General features: G+C 41.7%; 2 protein-coding genes across 3 annotated transcripts in view; one reads left to right on the top strand and one right to left on the bottom strand.

Moving 5' to 3' along the window:
• Positions 1-5,355, bottom strand: part of reep5 (receptor accessory protein 5) — a 13,910-nt gene extending 8,555 nt beyond the window's left edge. Inside the window, exons 1-2 of the mRNA XM_086096723.1 lie at positions 5,131-5,355; positions 4,828-4,921 (exon numbers count right to left, since the gene is read on the bottom strand). Coding sequence (XP_085952849.1) covers positions 4,828-4,921; positions 5,131-5,248 — 212 coding nt within the window. The 5' untranslated portion in view covers positions 5,249-5,355. The remainder of the gene's footprint in view (positions 1-4,827; positions 4,922-5,130) is intronic.
• A 1,019-nt stretch (positions 5,356-6,374) lies between these two features.
• On the top strand, positions 6,375-24,497 carry dcp2 (decapping mRNA 2). Of its 2 annotated transcripts, none has more exons than XM_086096722.1 (11): positions 6,375-6,502; positions 9,105-9,256; positions 11,095-11,222; positions 11,347-11,445; positions 11,535-11,687; positions 11,782-11,894; positions 12,887-12,991; positions 14,384-14,483; positions 14,763-14,867; positions 22,585-22,636; positions 23,381-24,497. In XM_086096722.1, the coding sequence occupies exons 1-11, from the start codon at positions 6,477-6,479 to the stop codon at positions 23,500-23,502; spliced, it is 1,155 nt and encodes a 384-aa protein (XP_085952848.1). In that variant the 5' UTR covers positions 6,375-6,476; the 3' UTR covers positions 23,503-24,497. The 2 variants fall into 2 exon arrangements, with proteins under 2 accessions (XP_085952848.1, XP_085952847.1); XM_086096721.1 differs by having other exon boundaries at positions 6,391-6,644.
• The last annotated feature ends 503 nt before the right edge of the window (positions 24,498-25,000 follow it).

The following is a 25,000-nucleotide window of genomic DNA, read 5'->3' as shown; positions in this document are numbered from 1 at the left end:
ACAGGGGATTGCCTTTTTGGATGATTCTTCAACGGTCAATAATCCTATAGTGGAGGGTGGGGTCAGATCTTCACAGTCACACCCACACAAGTACAAACACACATACAGAGCTGGTGAGAGACGACGTTTACTTAAATCAGCAATACCGGATGTTTTGCGTGTAAACACTCCTGAGTAAAATCCAGAGAGAAATTCATTGCACAAGATATTTAAAGGGGAAGTCAACCTTAAATATTTCTTCACAATAATATGTTATATGTGACCTCACTAGTCTAAACATGACATTCTGATTAATATTGAATTTGTGGAATATGAGTTTTTATCCATCTTGGGGCGGCCATTTTGCCACTTGCTGTCGACTGAAGATGACATCAAAGTTGCTCAGGGCTCAGACAACGACCAATCACAGCTCAGCTTCAGAAAACAGGTGAGCTGTTATTGTTTGCAACTGTGATGTAATCTTCAATCGACAACAAGTGGCAAAATGGCTGCCTCCTGATGGATAAAAACGGGTGGATTCTGCTGCTTAACTCATATTGCACTAACACAATATTAACCAAAATACTGTTTTTAGACTAGTGGGACTGCATAGGACATATTATTGTCAACATTTTTTGGGGGGTTGACTTCCCTTTTAAGTACTATATACAGTATTAGGGTTGAAGGACTTTGAAAAATACTGCATGACACAAAGGCTAACTTTAAGTTATTGACATAAACAAGTTGGGTGGTCAAAAATTTTGATTTTGAGGTTTCTCCCAAAAATACCCTCCTTTAAGTCTGTATTATAATTTCCCAACAGCCCAAAAGTTACAATTGTATTCCAAGTGAGTTAATTTTAACCGACTTGTAACTGGGAATTCTCTGCCAATGTTCATTCACATTGTCAAACGATCATTCCTACAACATTCCTAAGACATCAAAATGTCTCATCGCTGTTAAGCCATTTTTAGAACAGGCCTACAGGCTACTCGCCGCGAGCACCACGCTGATGACCCCTGATTTACTGGATTGTTACTGTTGTACTAACAGTGCAGGTAGCAGTCAGGCGTGTTAAACATCGGGAAGTTCGAGAAAAGTCCTGAACGGCCAGTCTTAGTTGTACAGGTTATCTTGGTCTCATTTTTTATTTGAACAGGGGTGTGTAGATGTGATGTTTGCCACACCAATTTTCTGTGAATTTTAACACATAAAAATTTAACACTGGTGGGTCAATGGTTCTTTTGCCATGAACTTCAAATTGTCTACTGGTGTTTGTGGGATTGCAGTACATTTGTGTCACATGACTGGAAATCAATGCCAAGTGAGGCCAATTTTTACACAACGACTGCTTTGAATTTTTTGTCTGAGCTTGTAAGTCATGAGATGACATCCCTTGTTTTGTGTTCCGCACTCGAATTGCTAGTTTAGCTTTGGCTTCTAACTATGCTGGCTTACATGTACCTTGAAGCAGTTATTAATGTTGCATTAAAGTTACAACAAAGAAATTGAATGATTATATTATGATGCATTTTTATAGGTCTCTTTAAGTTATGTATTTTTAAACTCATGAAAACCCTTCCCAGTAATGAGTTTATCATATCAATGTAGATAGAAAACCTATAGAAAGAAGCGCTGACTATGTGCACTGTGAGAAAATTTAATTACAAAGACCATGAATAGGGATGTCCTGATCACATTTAGATTCTAAGTCCGGGTAACTTCTGCCGATACAGAGTCTTAATCCAATACCTGAGCAATTAAGAAGAAAAAAAGAGACATCAAATTGTCCGAACAGTATTTTTTTTTCTTATTGCGGGAATTCTGAACATCATTCCCACATATGTTGTTTCTAACCTTTATTATTTCAGGTACTTTTTATTACGCTCACTTTTTTTTCCATGCAATAGCTCCCAGATAATACTTCTGATTTACACCATTCAAATTTCAACTTCCTTCAAAAATTCACGCCTCCCGGGATATATATATCGTCTGATTCCACATTACTAACAGTGTTCGCACAATTGAACGTTAAATATCGACTTTTCCACATTCATTTTCAACGTGACTGACATTGAACTTTTTTCCACTTTCCACACCCACTTCCATACATACAACTGATCATCATTACCAGCTGTCTGATACTGCTCGGTGGCGCAGTTGGTAAAATGCATTGTCCAGTAAACAGGAGGTCACAGGTTCAAATCCCACCTCTGACTGTGCATTGCAAACATATAAGTGATATACATGCTTACCAACTGACTATCATATCAGGAAATGGATTATAATTTCACTGAAATTATTTAAGACCGTGCATTCAAATCTTAGCATTCAGCTTTTCAGCATTCCCACGCAATTTCTGCAGTATTTTGCACTTTTTCTAGTTTAATGAGAGGTGCTTCAAGAAAAACCCGTTTTATATGGCTGTAAGTTGTCTTTGTATCTGGTGTCATTTGATGAGCACGCCTTCTAATAGGTGGACATGTTTTTTTTGTGTCAGTCACCCTGTAATTCTTGATAACGTGGGCTCTATTTTTGGAACATGGGTTGTGTCTGACCAGTCTTAAAAGTTGCAGCTTGAACAAACGACAAGCATTTTTTGTGGAAGCCCAGTATTATTCTGGACACAGACAATAAATTGTATACTGGAAATATAAGACAAGACTGTTATTATCTTTGTACCTCTGGATTATTTTGTCAAAGAAAATAAAAATATATAATCTTGATACTGAATGGCTCAATATTGCGTGATCTGCTCTGGACCACTCTATTTTACAACTTAACTCATTCAAACCAAAAAAACGTGTAGAAATGTTTTTTAATACTTTGTCTTTCTCTCCCAGAAACGTGTTCGTTTACACTTTTTTTTTAATGCTTACAGAAGGCTTTGATGCAGCTTCTGAAATGAATAGGTGGTTTAAAGCAATGGTAGTTATTTAACAAACGGCCAGCAGGTGGCATCAGAGTATAAGAGATCAACCAGAGCCATGTTGCAACAAGCTCTTTTTGTCAGTTTCCACCAGAAATGTGAATATTGACAAAACAAATATTCTAATGCTAATTGCTTCAAAACGGAAACCGATACAAAGATACAATTTTTTTTCCTGATGAAACTTTCTCTTGGTAGGTTCCATGTTTCTATAGCGGGAGCAAAGGGGGTTGCTTCTGTGAAAATGGCTGGGAAATAGTCATGTAATGGAAATACTATTTTAATATAGCTTGCTATATAGAAGACATGAATCTCAAAAACTGGATTACAGGAAATAATCTGTTTTCAATCATCAATACACCATTGAGAGGCTGACAGCACAATAGTTTGCATGAGTTTTTCTTTTCCTTGTGCAAATACACCCAAGCTTGTTGATACTTGTAAATGTGTATCACGTCAAGATTAATTTAAGGAAGACTAGGAGGACTCTTAGAACACTCTTTGCAGTTTTTTCACCCTTTCTCAACCCCCCACATTGAAGAATAATCTCTTCTCTATCTGATTTTGACTGCATGGTGTCCTCATCTTGTGTGCAAGTACGGTAATACTATCTTACGTCGACATTTAAATTATGGGTCTGCATAAAGTAGTATATACTTTACAATTGTGACTCAGAAAATCATGCTCCCAATTTGCATTTTATATAGGCTACTGTATGCAGTAGGCTGCATAAGGTCCTGTTATTCCTGCGCACAAAGTAGGGATCATACACCTTTTCCAAGGTCAAATTAAATCACTTTTCAATGACAGTGAAACTCTAGTGAAATACCCCCACTAAAGTTGTAACATTTGTAATTCAACCAAAAATATCTCATGAGACTCCACCAAAACTCAGTCAGCACATATGAGAACGCCACAAGTATGTATTGTGTTTAACATCTGACCTTGTTGTGCATTTTTGTGATGCCACTACAGAACCATACCAGTGATGACGAGAAAAAATGTGATGTTGCGCACATTATCAGAAATGAAATTTAGTGCAAAGACTGTATTTTTTTATGCAAGTGTTGGTTTCATTTAATTCTTTAAAATTATTTGCAAGAATTTCAAGAGAACATGTTGAATTTTTAGAAACGTACACATGCAGAATGTTGACTGAAATACTGTACGTCAATTTGATTACCAGCTTTTCTTACTTGTCAAAACTCACCTAGAATGCAATTGCGCAATTTGTGAAGTGATATTTTTTCTATATTGTGTGAGTCACAAGACATTGATGTGGATGATGCCATAATCCATCCATCCACCCATCCATTTTCTTAACCGCTTGTCCTCACAAGGGTCGCGGGGGGTGTTGGAGCCTATCCCAGCTGGCTTCGGGCAGTAGGCAGGGTACACCCTGAACTGGTTGCCAGTCAATCGCAGGGCACACAGAGACGAACAACCATCCGCACTCACAATCATACCTATGGACAACTTGGAGTGTTCAATTAACCTGACATGCATGTCTTTGGAATGTGGGAGGAAACCGGAGTACCCTGAGAAAACCCACGCAAGCACAGGGAGAACATGCAAACTCCACCCAGGAAGGCCGAAGCCCGGACTCGATCTCACATCCTCTGCACTGTGAGGCATAATAGTACATTTAAAATTAGTGATTGCTAAATTACAGGGGGGAAGTAACTGGTAACTAACTGATACATTTGTTAGGTATAGACAGGATATTTGATAACAGTCCAAACTAAAAAATAAATAGGATATACATCAGTGATGTTAACTTTAGAACAGATGTAGTAGTAGTGTACGTGTGTGTGCGCGCGGGTGTGTGTGTGTGTGTGCGCGCGCGGGTGGGTGGGTGTGCGCGCGCGGGTGGGTGGGTGTGGCCCCCTCCTCGATATTGCCCGGTCCATTTGACTTACGATATGTAGGCTGGATAAAGAAAGCCGATGAGGTTACACAGCAAGGAGGCTCCATAACCAATGACCAAGTACACTGCGATGACGCCAACGACAGCTGGAGAAAAAAAACACAGTGGTTTTAACACAAATAACCTTCAACATATAATCCAGGTTATTATTTAAAAAATATTTATTAAAAAAATACTTTTAACACATGAAAAAATATGCTGTCATTCTCCAATGGCATCTAAACGTAAAAAGAGCTCCGACTGCGACCGCGCTGACTCGCCAATGCAGTCTTTTTCCATCCCTGTCAACACTCACCCAGAGCGATATACGTCCTGCTAACCCCGGTCTTTGCTTCCACTTTAGCAAGGGTATCAGTCAGGAGATTCTTCTCATGGAGGAACTTCTCGAATCTTTCTTTGAGGGCCTGTGCCATGGTTGCTCTCCCTTACGAACTAGGATGAATTAGGAAGTTGTTGTATGAGAAACTGCGACACTCCTGAAATCGAACACTCCCGTTAGTTACAAGGCATCAAAGTGGATAAGACATTAACAAGCACTTCCGGTGAGTATCTTCATAGTAAAAGCTCACATTTGGTTCAGGATGATGTAACGCACGTGGTTGATAAATGCAAAGTTGTTGTTATTGTTATTATTATTATTATTGTGTGTTGTAGAAATCTGTTCTCCGTATCAAGTTCTACTTTAAGGTGGACGGATACAATTATTGCACGAATTCTGACAAACAGGCTAACTTGATGTCACTGATCCGGAACAAGTATTTGCCTTTGTAGCAGCGTAGTCTTATAGGATTTCGTTATGTTTTGTAGGTAGCACCAGCCACCTAATCAGTTTACTAAAGAAAATAGTGCTTTGATATTGGACATGGAAATTCAGTTTATGGCTGGATAGGGGCATTTAAAGCGCCCTAGAAACCCTGCTTCTTTAATGAATTTTTCCTGCGAGTCAAAGTGCAGGGCATTTATCAGCGTGAACACACTCAGCTTCATGCAGCCACGCCTTTTTTTTTTCTCTCCTTTTTTTTTTTACATTGCTAATGCTAAATAAATCCAGGACAGTAAAGATACGCAACCAACAGATTGATACGTATTAAACTATATATATATACTGGTATACATTTACAATTGGTGGCTGACCATTTCCTCTGCTTTAAAAAGAGGGATACACACTAATAGGTATTAAATTAAAAAAATAACTGAGCATCCATTTTAGCTCTGAATCACAGACGCCTTTGTTAGTAGAGTTCGAAGTATCCTAAACCTAAGTCATAAAGTGTAAGTGTCAACCCGTATGGTCTGAATCAAAACATAAACCATTCATCGACAGAATACTTGTCGCTAAGTATGTACATTTACATAGTTATTTAAATAAAAAAATATATGGTTTTGTATTTACAGACTGAGTCTTAGAAATATAAGGGTTACATTACATCACTCGCAAGCTGCTTCACAAACGTCTTACAAACCTGATATATGACGCTGGAGTGTGCTTGATGGACATCGCAACGAACCAATAATATTGGAAGAAATAATTCGCGCTATTTCCTGGTTGGATGGGTTACTTCCTGTTTTCGTAGCCTTCACGGTACTCGTCTGAGAAGTTCGGAGCCAATATTTACAAGTTTTTCTCGACTGCGGAGTCGGATGAGGGCTCCTTCGGTAGTAAGGATGTAAGTGAAGACACGTGAATGTAGCTTGGCCTGCCTATGGCTTTTGTTCTAGTTCGTTTTACGCTAGAGCCTCAATGTTTTTGATCAAAATGGAAACAAAAAGAGTAGAGATCCCCTCTGGTATACTGGACGACCTCTGCAGGTAATCAGATGCTTACTGTCGTTTGGTAATTATTCAGTTACTCGTTTTTATTTATATAGCCCCATTTCCATGGCGGTTTTTTAAATTCTGTATATCGTAAGTACGAACTTTGGCTTGCAGATCTTCATTCAATGCCATTACTGACGTTTTTAGCATTGATCAGGACACTGCATTTGCCATTAGTGAAGCAATATATAATATAATAAGTAATATATGTTTGTTTATTTCGTCGCTGCTTCTGTATGTCTAATTGACTTTGCCTTTGGAAACATTTGTTTTGGAGAGTACAGACTTCCGTCAAGGCTGTTCACACAAAAACGAACGCATTTGAAATCCCAAGCAGCATGGATGAGCATGGCCACCGTCGCACATAATAATCAGTACAAATGCTAATCATGCTGTAATACAACAACTCAAGATAATGGTTATATGACTTCCCATATTGTGTCACATTTCAACCACAAGCAGCTAATTTTATTTGGATTTCATGTGATAAGTGGAAAGCAAATGATATGTGGCTTTAACAAAGTAATAAATAAAAATTGCTTTCAAATTGTGGCATTCATATTTATTCTGCCCTTTTGCTGTGATGCCCCTAAATGAAATCCAGTTAAATTTAAGGTTAGGTTATTACAAAAAAATCCCAACTGCAAATATAACAAGAAATACTGTCCACCTAAACAGGATTTGCAGAGGCTTATGATATCTTTGAAAGAGCTGTAGAGTTCCACAGCTCGGGTGCTAGAATCTATTAGTCGTGTACTACATAAATGTTGTCACATGAGACCGAGATTGGAAGTGTTTGGCCTAATGCAATAAGCGACATGTGGCCATAAAATGGATACTGCACATCATATTGGAGTTGAACAAAAAAAACACTGCAAAATGTGGTTATTAGGATGCTTTTCTTCAGCGCCAATAATAATAATAATGATGCATCGGATTTATATAGCGCTTTTCTAGACAATCAAAGACGCTTTACAATGGAATGGATACATTATTCATGCACTCACACATTCACACTCTGCTGGCGGTAAGCTACTTAAGTAGCCACAGCTGCCCTGGGGCAGGCTGACGGAAGCGTGGCTGCCAGTGTGTGCCTATGGCCCCTCCGACCACCACCAAACATTTGTACCTTCCATACACCAGTGTGAGTAGCACTAGAGGCAATGTGTGTGAAGTGCCTTGCCCAAGGACACAACGACAAATGATTTGGGGAGAGCAGGGATTGAACAGTGGACCTTTGGTTACTGAACGACCATCTCTACACCCTGAGCCACAAGAAGGCTGGTCCATGATGATTGGAAGCTAGATGGAGCCAATATTGGACAATTTTAATGGATAGACCGATTGGCCGAGCCGATTATCGGTGCCGATATTTGACATTTTGACAAATATCTGCATTGGCCTTTTTACCAATCTGAAGGCTGATAAAGCTGGTACCTCACTGAGTGGTGAATGCTTGTGAACATAGCAAATTTGGGGTTTTCATCAGGATCTGTAAGATGTTAACAGACAGTTTTTACTTGTCGCAAAAACATTTTGAATGTATTCAGACAATTTTTCACTGTGCAAAGATCTTTTGAAACATTTTACGAACCCTGACAAAAACCCAAAATTAGCTACATTCGTCGTACATTTGTTGCACAGTGAGATACAGGAACTTTTCATTTATGGATTTATCTAAATTTCCACTTGATAAAAATTGATACTGACACTGCGAACTCCCTACACTTTTTATATTTTTTAAATAAAATAAAAAGTCAAAATAAAGAAATTTTGGAAAATGTATTTACAGTAGAAAACTTTAGGTAACTATTTACTTGTTTAGTATTTAATTTAGTTTAACATTTGTTGATTACCCTGGAAGCTCCCTGCAATTTTTGTTATAATTCTTAAACAAAGCTGTCAATATAGTTTAAAATTAAAAGAAAATGTAATATTTAAAAAAAATTGACACTAATATTTTCTCTTTTACTGCAAATGAAAATCGCTTGAAATATCGGTTATTGTCCTCCTTGACTACTAATAATTGGTATCGGCCTTGAAAAAGCCATATCGGTCTATCACTAGCTATTTTGGACAGAAATTTGTCTGAGTCAGCAAAATACTTTAGCTGGGCCGGAGAACGTTCACCTTCCAACAAGACAAAAGTGCTAAACATACAGCCAGAGCTTCAATGAATTGGGATCAAAATGTATTCATATGGTAAAATACCTCTCTCAAAGTCCAGACTTAAATCCTGTTGAGAATCTGTGGCGATGCATTACAATAGTCAGTCCAAATGGAGATAAAGGCATCAGTGTTTTGGTGTTAGCCATAGAGAGCATGAGGCGGACACTGGCTATGCTTTTTAAGTGATGAAAATCTATGTTCATATACAAGTCAACTATACTTTTGGCCATATACTGGTCATGTAATATATTTTCTACTAATCATCCCCGTCCTGTGTTTGTACAGTCGATTCATCCTCCACATTCCCAGTGAGGAAAGGGACAACGCCATCCGGGTGTGCTTCCAGATTGAGTTGGCACACTGGTTTTACCTGGACTTCTGCATGCCGAACACGCCAGCCGCTCCTCACTGTGGGATAAGGGACTTTGCCAAAGCTGATATCCTTTCTCTTGATTAGTGACATTGCCTGCGTGGTTTTCCCAGCACCTTTTGATGCAGTACTCTGCAATCTCATTCTTGAAAATTTTTGAAGTACAGTGGATGGAAATGCCATTAACCATTGTAAAATAAAATTGTGATGAGTTTTTAATGAGAAAAATAGCACTCTTTAATATACTAAAAACAGATTAATGAAAACAATATGATTGTTATTTGTCTACATGTTGCTGTCCTATCACATGACGCCACAGACCGCACAAACAGCCATTCAACTTCACAAAAGCGCACACTTGTGTTACGTCCTCTTCCCAAACTCTTTTCAAAGAGCCATGAACGATACAATAAAGTGCAACTATGATCTTACTAAACCCGTTGATAGAGGTGGAAATTAATCGGCACAAACTCACATCATGTCTGATGCTGTTTTTAGCCTGCAAATGCGCGCTCTGATCGGATGCAATCGGTATGTGGTTTGATCCTCAAAGACAGACAAGTTATCAATTATCAAATTAATCAATACATTTTTTATAATTGATCAATCATTTAAGACCTTGTTTAATTGTCCAAATCCTCAGCATTTCAGCCACTCAGTAAATATTCTCAGATTTCTGTAGTCCTCCATCGAAGCAGACAAATTCTCTTTGTGTTGAATCCAAATACATTCGCAAACATCTGCTTTTACTTGGAAAACCAATTGTTTGCCTTTTTTATGACATGTTAAGAACCAAACCTGTAACTGGATCATCATCAACTTATGTTTTTGCATTTTCTGCCGTGTCAATTTGAAATACAAATACAATTGAATTAAGGGATGAAAATTAAACAATGTTTTATCTAAAAATAGATATGGGGTTTTTTCAGGACCGATACCAATTATTAGTAGTCAAGGACGCCGATAACTGATATTTGGAGCCGATATTCATTTTTACTAAAAGGGAAAATATTGGCATCAATTTTGAAAAAATACAAACTCCAATTCTTATTTTTTTTATTTTTTTTAAGCATGTATTTATGGAACAACTTTAAGGGTTTGTAAAATATTGAAGTTAAAAACAAACAAATCTTAGTCAATAGAAAACTTTGTTTTAAAAATCTAACAAAATGTTCAGTGAGCTCCCAGGGGCATGTCTTCAAAAGTTAAATATAAATTTAGGTAAATAGCTCCATATTGTTTTCTACAGTAAATAAAGTTTTCCAAAAATTCTCTCTGATGTATTAAAATATACTTATGTTAGTTTTAAATTCAAACAAAAACAGAAGTGCAGAGTGCCCTGGGTCAGCAGCATGTTCACTTTCCACTTTTCCATCTATGGAGGGTACTGCATGCCTAGGTGGCGCTATTGAGTGATTAAAAAAAATAACTCATTTTTCCATTGGATATCATTCGTTCCACTTTTCGATCTAAATGAATGGAGGGTACTGCATCCCTTGGTGGCGCTATTGAGTGATTTTTGTTCCTTTTTCCGTTGAATATCATTAGTTCCACTTTTTTTTATCGAAATGAATGGAGGGTACTGCATGCCTAGGTGGCGCTATTGAGTGATTTTTATTTTTCCTTTGGATATAATTCGTTCCACTTTTCCATTTAAATGAATGGAGAGTACTATCAGATAACACTTTTCCATATACATTTCAACTTGCTTAAAAGATTCACGCCTCCCGGGTTCAAGTGTTTTTTAAATTAATTTATCTTTCAACTACAATTAATACTTTGTAATCTTTCAATTTACTTCATAAGCATTCAGCTATTAGAATTCAGCTTTTCCACACAATTTCTGCAGAAATTGCACTTAGTCTAGTTTGTAGAGCACTTGCAATTTTCTTGACAGCAACAAACTTTTCCAACACTGTCCATTCCTGTTGCCCCATGGAGAGGATGTGAAGAAGGTCCTCGAACAGTGGAAGGAGTACAAGATGGGTGTTCCTACCTTTGGAGCAATCATTCTTGATGAGTCATTAGAAAATGTGAGTTTTATTTATAGTTGTACATTCTGCAATATTGTAAATTAATGATTATTTTTCACTTAAAGTTAGGGTGCGAAAGAAGGCTAAAAAGTGTGACATTAAATTACTGTTATTTTCCCCCCAGGTATTGCTTGTTCAGGGCTATCTTGCCAAGTCAGGCTGGGGCTTTCCCAAAGGGAAAGTGAATGAGGATGAAGCCCCTCATGATTGTGCCGTTCGTGAAGTAAGTCGTTTGTGTTCTTTGCCCGTAACCATCCACTGACAAGGAAATGTCTTCAAAGCTTACAGTATGTGCTGTATTTTTCTACCCAGGTGTTAGAAGAAACAGGCTTTGATATTAAAAATCGTATCGACAAAGATATGTACATAGAGCAGAAAATCACTGACCAGCTTGTGCGGCTCTATATCATACCAGGAGTATCCAAGGATACAAAGTTTTATCCCAAAACGAGAAAGGAAATCAGGGTATGAAATCCCCCCTTTAGAAAATTTAGAATCTTATTTTTTAATTGATGATGATGATGATATAATAATGTATTTTCTTTTGGTTTTATTTTAGAATATTGAATGGTTCCCGATTGAGAAGCTGCCATGTCACAGGAACGACATGACCCCAAAGTCTAAACTTGGACTTGCCCCCAATAGGTTTTTCATGGCTATTCCATTTATGAGGTAGTGTATGCGTGGACAAAAAGAGTGATTGTTTGAATTTAGTGTTGTGTGCAATTGAATAACATGCAGGTGGCCTGGAAAGTGATTTTCCTTTTCGGGAGGGATGCTCTGTCTTTCACGTCCGTTCTAGGCCAATAAAATAAAAATAGGAGGCATTCACTGCCACAGAATAACAAACTACAAACTGCTGAATTCAGTTGGGAAATTGATGAAAATATCATTTCTATAAAAAAAATGAATTCAGTGCTGTTGTTTGCTCTACTTACCTTCACCGATGTTTTATGCACTAAGAAGAGAAAATCATTAGGGCCTGACCGATATGAATATTTTTAGGCCGATGCCAATAAAGATTTTTGGCAGAAAAAAATACCGATCCCCAATTCCTTTTTAATGGGTGTCACTTAGGCACAAACTTTCGCAATTAAGATTCTTTACTTTGAATGACAGGTATGACCTTATCAACAAATTTCATGAAGTATACAAGGTTATTGTATAGACTTATGTGTCAATAATAAAACCATTATTACTGCTGTAAAGCATTAACATTTTATTTTATATATATATTTTTATCTTGTGCTATTTTCACAAGTCTTGGGACTTACTGGGCTAACCTAAGACCTCGGGGATTGTATTTCATGCCATGTCATGTGGACATGTGTGTTATGATAAATAAAAAAATCCTTGGATGTTTGCATCCTTGAATTTTGAGAAACGAAAGTCTTTGAATCCTTGAAATATCAACTTTAAATATAACTTGAAAGGACAATGACAAAATAAAACAACAAGAAAGTGAAGTAAGAAAATAATAAACTGAAAAAACAGTAAGAACAAATATTGTCTGTTCGTTGACAATTGGTTCTGGCTTCTCACAGTGCTGTTTTTGTTGTTGTGATGTGAACCTCTGATTATTAATATTCTGATATAGTAATCTGATCTAATCTTGGAAGTAATGTTCGGCTCTTGACTGCACAAATGCTGCTTCCTTGTTGCAGGCCGCTAAGAGAATGGATTAGCAGGCTGAAAGGTGAGCCGCCAGATAGTGATGATGACTTTGCAAGCAATGGCGGCACTCCAGGCAAAACCTCAGACAATGCACGGTAAATGCAGCTCATCAGTCTCCCCTGGAGCTTAATTTATTGGCATGGTTGGTTATTAGCTTATATTAGACAACCGCTCAAGTGATGATGAATTGTTTAGATATACGCAATATATGTGTTGTAATTTGGTCTGTATATTATTAATATTTAGGAGTAAATAAAGACACTATTTTCTTTGTTACCATCAGTAGAATATCAACCCCATTAATAGAATACTACATATCTACTCGGGGTGTCAAAATTAGTGCATTAATTTTGAGTTAATTTAAAGTTCCTTTAATGCCACTATTTTTTTTTGACGCTCGATTAACTCATTCACTCCCACCCATTTTCACTGAAGCAACCACCTTTGCTCCCGGCTGTTTTACTGGATTTTGACTGATTTTGCAAGGCCCACAGAATATTCTATTCTATTGCTATAAAAACATGGAACCTACCAAAAGAAAGATTAGTCTCTTCTTTCATAAAAAAAAAAAGTATATTTCTACCCTTTTGCATTTTGCAGCAATTAGCACTAGAATATATCTAAGTTTCATCATTATTCACAAATCTGTTTAAAACAGTGGGGGAAAGAGCTTTTTGCAACATGGCCCTTGATCTCTTATACTCTGTTGCCACTTGCTGGCCATTTTTGTAATAACTACCATTGCTTCAAGCGTTGTCTTCAGTTCAGAGGCTGCATCAAAGCCTTCTGTATGCTCTAAAAAAAACATTTCTAAATACGTCTTTGGGAGCATAGTAATATTTAAACTCGAACATATTTATACGTTTTTGGGAGCAAATTAGTACCTTACTTGGAAAACCTGTACTGGGGGGATTCCAGTCGGAACGCAGCAGACACGTCCACGTCAAAATTTAGCAGTAATAAATTTAACAATAATGCATGTATTTGTGGAGACTGGGATCAAGTTGTATTTCATTTTAAAAATGTGCCAAATTTCACAAGTTACTTTATGTTAAAGATTAGAGAGATCTTAATATGAAAAGAATAATGCACTGAGCTGTCACCGTCTTACAAATGCAATTATGCCATCTAGTGGCAGAAAAATGACCTTAACACAAATGAATATCACACTTGTTTTTTACAATACAGTTCATCGTTTTAAATCTAATTCAATTTTATGAATTATGAAATTGCTGTATCAACTAAAATATATTTCTATTAGTTTTACATTTTGTTCCACTTTTATGTTAACAAGAGTACGAAAACGTAGAAAAATATTTAATTGTACATTTGTATTGTACATTTACAACAGATGTAAAATGTGTGATAAATCGTGAGTTAACTATTGAAGTCATGCGATTAATTACGATTAAAACATTTAACTGCCTGACACCCCTAATATCTACCCTTCAGTGTTCTCCCATATTGTGTTTTTTATGTTCTCTTAGGTCAAAATCCCGGCGCCTGACTGCTCTTGAAGTATTTCCTGGAGATGGTTATACCAAATACAAGCAGCAGAAAGATATGGGCCAATATGAACTGAACCAGGTTTGCAAAGACAAATGACCTTGACACAGTTATCTCTCTAAAGTTATTCTGCTTTTTATATATCTATTTTATTTTATTTAAAAAAAAAAGGCTGTCCTAATATTTTTGGGGTTTATTTGCTTTAGACAACGTTCATTATGACTGCTGTCAAATAAAATATAAACACTGGTGTAATTGGGTGACAGAGAACACGTCACATTGAAATTTAGTGGTAATCACCTGAGTGGTGGCTCCAAATGACTTCTGTGTTTGCTGCATAACTGTGTTCCTTCTGTGTAGAGCCAACACTTGAAAGGCAATGGAAAGAAATGCCAAGAATCATCTTATCTAAAGAAAGGACTAAGTGAAAATGGATTCAGCAGCCAGTCGCTCAAAATATTATCAGTAAGTACGATTTATTTTCAAATGTATTGTTTAATGATGAATGCAAACTTTGGATCTTGGTTTCCCTTACCCGGACGCGGGTCACCGGGGCCCCCCTCTGGAGGTGGGGCTCGAAGGCGAGCGTCTGGTGGCCGGGCCTATACCCATGGGGCCCGGCCGGGCACAGCCCGAAAAGGCAACGTGGGTCCCCCTTCCCATGGGCTCACCACCGGTGGGAGGGGCCAAAGGGGTCGGTGCGCAGTGAGTTGGGTGGCAGCCAAAGGCGGGGACCTTGGCGGTCCAACCCCCGGCTACTGAAGCTAGCTCTGGGGACATGGAATGTCACCTCTCTGGCAGGGAAGGAGCCCGAGCTGGTGTGCGAGGCTGAGAAGTTCCGACTAGATATAGTCGGACTCGCCTCCACACACAGCTTGGGTTCTGGTACCAATCCTCTCTCGGGGGCTGGACTCTCTTCCACTCTGGAGTTGCCCACAGTGAGAAACGCAAAGCAGGTGTGGGCATACTCATTGCCCCCCGGCTAGGCACCTGTACGTTGGGGTTTACCTCGGTGAATGAGAGGGTAGCCTCCCTCCGCCTTCGGGTGGGGGGAGGGGTCCTGACTGTTTTATTGTGCTTATGCACCGAACAGCAGCTCAGAGTACCTACCCTTTCTGGAGTTCTTTTTTTTTTTTTTTTTTTTTTTTTTTTTTTCTTTCTTCCCTTTTTCTTTTTATAGAGCTCAGTATTGTTCATTCGGAAATGTCATCATCATTGCTCTTTTTTTTTTTTTTTTTTTTTTAAATATATATATATATATATATATACACATATATACATACATATATACATACATACATACATACATTTTTTTTTTTTTTTTTTTGTGTGTGTGGGTGAGTATGTGTGTGTGCGTGCGTGCGTGCGTGCGTGCGTGTGTTTGTTAGCTCACCAGAAAACCTATTAGAAAAAAAAAATCTCATACCGTTCACCTAAATCGAACACCAGGAGACCCGAGGGGACCGAAGAAAACCAAGGAAGGTGAAATCCAGCACCGACCAGACACCCCCCACCAGAACTCCTCCCCAGCCCAAGAAACATCCAGACCCCAACAAATCCAAAAAACATAAAATCAGGGAGGCCTCAAGAGACCAACGGAGAGACCGAGAAAAGGAAGGAAGGACAGACGAAGCCGCGTGAGATCCGAGACACCAGCCTCCACCGATTCAATAACCTGAGGAGGAAACAGATTGTGTCTGAGTTTCGGTAGATGCTGGTGTGGTGGATCTGGCATGCATGAAAATCTCCACCAAAGAGGGGAGCCGTCGACCCCCGCCGGAACAGAGCAAGCGCAACACCTCAGGGCCCCCCAGGCCGCGGCAGCGCCAAAGGACGACCCCCGGGCCCCACCAGGGCCACCGGCCGGAGAGCAAACCCAGGAGCAGGAGCGCCCCCCGCCCCAACCCGGCCCGCGCCCCCGGCCCAACGCAGCAGGACGGGGCACTGCAGGCCCACCAGGCACCCCACCGGCCCCCAACCCCCGCCCCCCCCACAACCCCCCGCCCCCCATCCACCCCCGCCACCCACCCCAACCCAGCCCCAGCCGCCCCCATGCCCCCAATCCCCCAGACACCCCCCACCCCCAGCACCCCCCCACCCCGCAACCCCCACCACCGCCCCCCCCCAACAAAGCCGCCCCCCCCCGACCCCACCCCGACCAACCGGCAGCCCCCCAACCCCCGACCCCCAGCCCCCGGGGACCACCCGCACCCAGGCACCGGCGCCGAAGAGGGGCCGGGCAGCGGAGCGGAGAGGGCAGCCGCGCCCACCCCACCCCCCGCCGTGCGGAAGGACGGAACACCGGGGGCAGAAGGGGGAGATGGGGGCACCGGAGGGCGGCCGACACCCCCGAACCCCAGGCCCAGCGGGGGAAGGCCCCGGTCGTCACCCCAGCGTTCTTTGTGAAAATTAACCCCTGTTACTGAGTCCGCCAGCTCGCGGACTGGCGAACTCTACCCCTAAACCGTGAATGTGACCCCACCCAGTGTATATACAAGTGTGTGTGTGTGGTGCATTAAAATTAGGAGCAGGTGAACCGGAGCCGATGGAAATGATATTCCCACGCTCCGATCCACCCGCCACCCAAGCATGTTGCTGAGTGTATGTGGTGCATTAAAAAAAAATAGATAGGGCGGGGGGGGGGGCGGGTGGCGACACGGACAGGGGACCGCAGCACTGCTCTATACTGCGGCCCCCAACCGATGGCACCCCCACAAGCCCCCCCCCCCACCCACAAGTTGTGTGGTGTATTAAAATTGGAGGGGAGTTGTAGGGTGAAGACGGTGTTTCCACCCTACCCCACCCCCCAAAGTGTGTTATGTGCCCTATATGTCTATAAAAGTGTATTGTGCAAACCTAGTGTAGTGAGTTAAGAGGTGTGACCAGCGGGGCCCCCCCCAACCGGGCGGGGGCAGGAGGCGCACCGGCCCACCAAGCCCCCACCCACCCCACCAGGACCCCGGCGGGCATATGGGACCCGTCCGGCGGGGCGATAGGGCTCGCCCCCCGGATACTGGGTCCCGCCCGAGGTGTCAGGACGCCCACCGGAGCGGGGCGGGGCGGGCACGACACCAAACCCCAGCCACCCCCGCCGGCCCCCATAGCACCGAGACCCGGGCCACGGATGGAGCCCCCGGCCCAGGGGAGGGGAAGGAAGGCGTACCGGGGAAGGGGAAGGGAGGAGGGAAGGGGACGACAAGAAGGGCAGGGGGCAGCGGCAGGGACGCAAGGAGAGGGGGAGAGGAGGAGGAAGGGCGACGAGGGAGAGGGGACAGGGAGGCGGAGGACGGGCGGGGAGAGGCGAGGAGGGAGAGGCAGCAAGGGGGAGGAAGGGGGAGGGGAGAGGGAACCACCGGGCACCCCGGCGGCCCACAGGCCCCGAACCGCGTCGCCGGGCCCAGAGCGACGGACCGCGCCGGAACGGCGCCGCCCCCGACACCAGGGAAAGCCCCGCAACGCAGCACCCCCCAAGAGACCCAGGGAACGGCCAAGACGCAGCCGCCACCCAGCAGCCAACAGAGGGGCAGACCCGCCCACTCCCCGCCAGGGGGGACAGCACCCACAGAATTAACCCACTGGCATGCCGTGAATCCGAATATCAACCCCTGGTGCCCATCGGAGGTGAATCCGCTCGATCCCGCTGGCAGCAGCCGGGTTCCTGACTATGGAAACACAACCATTAGTTACAAATTGCCTAATACAGAAACATCAATGCCAGTTATAACGCTGCTGTGGCTCTCGCTAACAGGCAGAATTAAAATCCAAGTTTAGGTTAAAAAATTCTATATACGTAGACCATGTTTCTTTAAATTTTGACATTTGGTTTTTATTTGAGGCAGATATTTTTTCCATTAAAATATGATTTATGAGGAGGTTAGACCATTGGTCGATATTCAAAGTTTGTTTATTTTTCCAGTTAACAAGAATTGTTTTTTTTGCGATAGTAAGGGCTACAAGTATAGATTGAAATTGTTTATGTGGTAAGTCAATTGTTGTTAAGTCACCTAGCAAACACAAGTTTGGAGAGAACGGTATCCTACAGTCCAAGACAGCGGAAAGTTTTTCTAAGACTTTAGTCCAGAAACACATAACCGGAGTACATAACCATAAAGCATGAAAATAAGTGTCTGTAGTGTTTTGTAAACACTGGAGACAAATGTCGGAGTCTGAGAGTCCCATTTTCTTCATCATATATTGAGTAATGTATGTTCTGTGAATAATTTTATATTGGATAAGTTGTAAATTTGTGTGTTTTGTCATTTTAAAAACATTTTCACAAACTTGAATCCAAAAGACAGATTCCGGAGCTATAGACAAGTCTGTTTCCCATTTTGAGATGGGTAAAGACGTTTTATCAGTATATGAAAGTAACTTATATATTTTTGAGAGTTTTTTTGTTGTTGTCGGAGAAAGCTTGGTAATATCTTTAGCTAAAACAGGCGGTTGGAGCGTACCCTGGAGTGTTGGAATTTGTTTCTTTATCATACTTTTAACTTGCAAATAATGTAAAAAGTTTCCGTTTTTTATTTTATATTTTTGGAGCAAGGATGTATATGATATAAACATATTATCTGAGAAGAGATGGTGGAGATGTGTAATTCCTTTCTGCTCCCACACATTCAAATAAAACGATTGGTTGTTAATTTGAAAGTCGGGGTTATGCCATAGGGGAGAAAGCCCGCTGGGCTCCACTTTGGCTTTTGTCATTTCTAGTGCCTTCCACCAGGCAGTCAGGGTGGCGGAAATCATTGGATTTTTAAAGCAGTTATGGCGCTTAATCGATGTTGTAATAAAGAGTAAATCTAGGAGTCTGAGGCTATTACAATCCTTCTGTTCTAGTTCCAGCCAACAGTTAGTATCTCTATTGGGTTGTGCCCATAAAATAATATATTGTAGCTGGTTGGCTATATAATAGTGCATAAAATTTGGTGCCTCTAGACCTCCTTTGGATTTATTTTTCTGAAGAGTAGATAGACTAATCTTTGCTTCTTTTTTTTTTCCAGTAAAATTTTGTAACGGCTGAGTCCAACAACTGGAACCAGTTAGCCGTAGGTTTAAATGGAATCATTGAGAAAAAATAGTTTATTTTGGGTAAAACTTTCATTTTAATAGTGGCTATTCGTCCTATTAGAGAAATAGGAAGATTATTCCAGCGCTCCAAGTCACTATAAATGCTATCCAGAAGTGGAGTGAAATTTAAATGAACTAAATCAGTTAATTTAGGTGAGATTTTTATGCCTAAGTATTTTAAATTACCTATAGGAAATGAGTAGTATGGGTCCTGGCTTGCAGGGTTCCATGAATTTTCTGTAATAGGTAGAAGTGTTGATTTTGTCCAGTTAATAGAATAGTGTGATAACTGTGAGAATTTAGTTATTAAGTTAAATACTTCCCCTAATGAAATAGCAGGCTTTTCTAAATAAAGTAAAATATCATCGGCATATAGATTAATTTTATGTTCTGTTACCCCAGAGTGAATTCCTTGAATCATTCTGGAGTTCTTGGAGGGTATGCTGGAGAGCGCTCCCCATGGGGACTCCCTCGTTCTGCTGGGGAACTTCAACGCTCACGTGGGTAATGACAGTGAGACCTGGAGGGACGTGATTGGGAGGAACGCCCCCCCCCCCCCCCGACCAGAACCCGAGCATTTTTTTTGTTATTGGACTTCTGTGCTCGCCACGGACTGACCATAACGAACACCATGTTCAAACACAAGGGTGTCCATATGTGCACTTGGCACCAGGACACCCTAGGCCGCAGTTCGAGGATCGACTTTGTAGTCGTGTCATCGGATTTGCGGCCGTATGTGTTGGACACTCGGGTTAAGAAAGGGGCGAAGCTGTCAACTGATCACCACCTGGTGGTGTGTTGGTTCCGATGGCGGGGTAAGATGCTGGTCCGACCGGGCAGACCCAAACGTATTGTGAGGGTCTGCTGGGAACGTCTGGCAGAATCCCCTGTCGGAAAGAGTTTCAACACCCACCTCTGGCAGAACTTCTCCCTTATCCCGAGGAAAGCGGGCGACATCGAGTCCGAGTGGATCATGTTCCGCGCTTCCATTGTTGAGGCGGCTGATTGGAGCTGTGGCCGTAAAGTGGTTGGTGCCTGTCGTGGCGGCAATCCTCGAACCCGCTGGTGGACACCAGCGGTAAGGGATGCCGTCAAGCTGAAGAAGGAGTCCTATTGGGCCTTTTTGGCCTGTGGGACTCTGGAGGCTGCTGACAGGTACCGGCTGGCCAAGCGGAATGTGGCTTCGGCGGTCACTGAGGCAAAAACTCGGACATGGGAGGAGTACGGTGAGGCCATGGAAAAAAATAATTCCGGACGGCTTCGAAGAAATTATGGTCCACCCTCCGGCGTCTCAAGAGAGGAAAGCAGTGCGCCATTAACACTGTGTATAGTGGAGATGGGGTGCTGCTGACCTCGCCTCGGGACGTCGTGACCTCCTCAATTCCACCGACACGCCTTCCTTTGAGGAAGCAGGGTCTGGGGACTCTGAGGTGGGCTCCCCTATCTCTGGGGTCGAAGTCACTGAGGTGGTTGGAAAGCTCCTCGGTGGTAGGGCCCCGGGTGTGGATGAGATCCGCCCTGAGTTCCTAAGGGCTCTGGATGTTGTGGGCTTTCGTGGTTGACACGCCTCTACAACATCGCGTGGACATCGGGGACAGTGCCTCTGGATTGGCAGACCGGGGTGGTGGTCCCCCTTTTTAAGAAGGGGGACCGGAGGGTGTGTTCCAACTATAGAGGGATCAGCCTCCCAGGTAAGGTCTATTCAGGGGTGCTGGAGAAGAGGGTCCGTCGGGACGTCGAATGTCGGATTCAGAAGGAGGAGTGTGGTTTTTGTCCCGGCCGTGGAACAGTGGTCGACACACTCAGCAGGGTCCTCGAGGGTGCATGGAAGTTCGCCCAGCCAGTCCACATGTGCTTTGTGGACTTGGAAAAGGCGTTTGACCGTGTCCCTCGGGGAGTCCTGTGGGGGGTGCTTCGGGAATACGGGGTACCGAGCCCGCTGATACGGGCTATTTGGTCCCTGTACGACAGATGCCAGAGTTTGGTCCGCATTGCCGGCAATAAGTTGAATTTGTTTCCAGTGAGGGTTGGACTCCGCCAAGGTTTCCCTGGTTCAAATGCCTCCTGGACGCCTCCCTGAGGATCGCCAAGTCAGAGACACTTGGTCGTTCAGGGAACAAAGGTGCCACGTGGTTGGGAACGTGGCACGGCACCGGGAAGTCCTTTTGTCAGTTCGGGGCCAGACGGAGGGGAGAAGGTGGAAAATAAACAGGAACAGCGGCGGAAGACGAGAGAGCGAACAAAGCTCGCGCCGGCTGCTTTAAAGTTGTGGGGCGTGTTCAAGAAGGGAGGACTGACCCCTCCCTCTTTGACTCGACTCAACTCCAAGACCTTTTAACCTCCAATTCATTTAAACAATTAATAATTAAATTTGGTAAGGCTGGCAAACCAAGTTCTTCCAAGCAAAACATGTTATCGTTACACTTATCGACTAATACTGCGTCATGAGATAATTTCGTTCTTTGCGGAGTAACTAAGAACTCTCTTGAGGTTGAAATACACAACACAAACAAAACATACATGGTGTGAAACATTCAGTTGTGCGTAAGTTCACTTGTATGTGATGATGTTCTTAGGTGAACTGTTTAAGATCGCTTTGTGGGTCATAAGTGTTCCATGTGAGGGCAGTTCCGATCATCCCCACTTGAAGGCGCTGTGGTCACATGTAACTTTCAAGAACGCTGGAATGTGACTGACCTGGGTTCAACCAGGGCCATCTGGTTTGGTGTTATCTGTGATTTAATCCACAAACTCAACAGGGAAGAGGATGGAGCCCCCCGATAAAATACTTTGGTGACATAAACTCGTGGTTCTGGCAGGTGAAAAGCAAACATTCACATCCTGGTGACATGGGTGGTGGTTGACTTCAAAAGTGTGGAAGGCCTTTTGGCCGTCTCTGGCGAGGGTGAACAAGAGGGGGAGAGTTGCTATCTCTCAACCCCCACCCCAGGTTGACCTTGCGCATATTTCCAAGAGTGAAATTTTGAGGAAAGGAGAAAAAAAAATTTGAGAGTGACTGGCAATATTCGTTACAATTTAAATATACCAGTTATCTTGCTTGCATTTTTTCATTTGCTAATACTTAATGTCATTTCATATACAATTCATACAGAAGGAAGATAAACGGCTTCATCCCAGAAGACTACAAGACGGATTTGAGAAAGGTAAAGTATGTTTTTGTGTGATTGTATGGACATCTTGCTGTCTTCAATCCAACACAGTCAAAACAGAGCTTTTTCAATGTTAAGCAATATACTGGTCTTGAGTTCCTAATTCTGGCAGACGGTAGTAGTAATGTGGTAAGATTGTATTGATCAACAATGAATTAATCCATGTTACAGTCACAGGCATCCAAAGGCATTGATTCATGTTAAAAATCGATTGAAACTGCTTAAAATATGCAACAATGTAAAAAATAAAAGCATCGATTCACAACGCCATGTTAACTGCTATGCCTTGCGCAGTTTTCGATCCGGACCCTTTTTGGAGACGGACACGTTTTGCGGATATCCGGGCTGTGTCCAAATGTCCACCCTTGTCCCCTAACCCCTCATTCACTACATAGCTGCACACTATATAGTGGCTTGATATGTAGTGTCCTCATTATGTTTGGCGATTCTACTTTCTCCTCGTCTCATATCACGTGACCACCGTAACTCTTACGACGTACCGGCGCATAAATCACCGACTATTTATTGTGAATGACAATGTTCTACAACTGTACTTTATTTGCTTTGTTGTACATATTTTCAACTAAAACAAATTAATTATTAGTCTCACCAATATTAAAAATATCACTTTTGTCTTTTTTGTGTGTGGCATGCATGAAAAATCTGTGTGTGTGTGTGTGTGTGTGTGTCGACTTTCAGTACTGGTGTCAACTGTTAAACGAGTGTCTCTTTCTACAGATGTGTCTCTGAATGGTCAACCGACTGCCCATCAAAAAGATTTGGAGCACCTCCTGTCATCCAAAGCTTTCCTTACTTTTAAATTCGACAAAGATGCTATTATGAGATGTTTTGACTTCTGACATGGACAAAGCGATATGCCTCTCCTGGCATATATATGATCCAACTATAAGGCCTCTCAGAATTTCTTGAACCTGCCACTCCAGAAAAATGTGCCCCTCATATTTGTTTGATGTCACTTTTAAATGACATCACGTTTAGTGGAAGGAACTTTTTCATTCAGCAACCTTCTTTTATCTGGACTTCAGTGTCAGACATTAGAGTACAGTGATGTGTATGAGCTGTCGGGAAATTATTGTTCAGATATTGTTAGTAAATCCACTTTATTCTCTCTGTCTTTATTCTCTAATCTAGTTGTAGTTCTCTTTTGGATCATGAAATGTAAATGGATATTGTTAATGGCTTCACTGCCATGTAAGATTTTATAAATAATATAGAATGTGATGTATTTTAGTGAAACAAGGTGCACATGGACTTATATTGAAAGGTGTATAAAAGTTTAGGGTTGCCATTATTAAACCGATCTCGCATGTTTGCTGATTTCCAAGGCAAACTACATTAGAATTTCAGAGGCACGTGACATTTTAATCTTTCAGTCAATTTTTCTGCCACCCAAAAATATTTTTATAAAATGTGTTCTTTTTAATAATCGTAACCACTAAACTCAGCATTTTATCATCTGACTGAAATGTGTACCCTGTGTACTTGTTTGATTAGAAATGTTTGACTGTTCTTTGCTGCCAGCCAATGAATTCCAGTTTTTTAGACCTGTTCTGTTGCAGTTTGTTAACAAAAACAAAGAAGAGATACGGGGTCTGTTTGAAAGATTATTACTGTGTTTATTACTTGTACAAATGGGGATATGTAAAGGTACAGTTGCTCATGAGTGGTTTGTCTTAACAAATGTAAAATATAGTCAGGTTTTCCATACTGTTTTTTCTTCATGATACTTTATAATGGATATGACTGATATTTGCATATTTGATCACCATTGTCATCATGGACTTTTTAAGATTTTGCCTTGCCACCACAATAGATGGAACAAAACTAAAAGTTATTCAAGTGTGAACTTTTAGCTTAAAGGGGATGTATCTTGGTATTTTAAGCCTTTCCACAGTTAACTTTAGGCATATAATGATTAAATCTTACCTTTGACACCATGGCGATGTAATATTGTGAGCGCACGAATAATGCAAACACTGTGAAGCGTCTTTGAGTGTCCAAAAAAAACGCTACACAAATCAAATGTATATGTTTTCTAGGAAATATTACCGGTAGGTATTTTACTGACTATTTTTGTAACGCAGAAGTAAAACGCCCGGTTCAATATAACCCCGCCTCTCCCCGTATGGTTGCCGCGCTCCTCTCGTCAAAAGCCGGCTTTTGCGCACGCCACCCACAAAACTCGAACACTCCTCTGAAGTGAGTGGCCAAGCAAGACCGGCCAGCTCTTGCAGTACACCCACGTCTTCTTTAAATGTGGAAATTGGACGGATGTTCAATTATTCAATAAACATTTGAAATAAAACGGCTCCTATGCCGCAAGAAATCTGCACGCAC

The sequence above is a fragment of the Leptonotus elevatus genome, chromosome 15, assembly GCF_054856555.1.
Source record: "Leptonotus elevatus isolate MCC_2025b chromosome 15, RoL_Lele_1.0, whole genome shotgun sequence".
Lineage (NCBI taxonomy): Eukaryota > Metazoa > Chordata > Actinopteri > Syngnathiformes > Syngnathidae > Leptonotus > Leptonotus elevatus.
This window is presented reverse-complemented; position numbering and strand designations above follow the sequence as displayed.

Excerpts from the sequence above, each read along its gene's own strand:
- dcp2 (XM_086096721.1), top strand. The coding sequence starts at position 6,577 with ATGTTTTTGATCAAAATGGAAACAAAAAGAGTAGAGATCCCCTCTGGT. Across the intron at positions 9,257-11,094 it reads AAGGGACTTTGCCAAAGCTG|TTTTCCAACACTGTCCATTC; the intron begins ATATCCTTTCTC and ends ACAGCAACAAAC. Across the intron at positions 11,446-11,534 it reads ATGATTGTGCCGTTCGTGAA|GTGTTAGAAGAAACAGGCTT; the intron begins GTAAGTCGTTTG and ends TTTTCTACCCAG.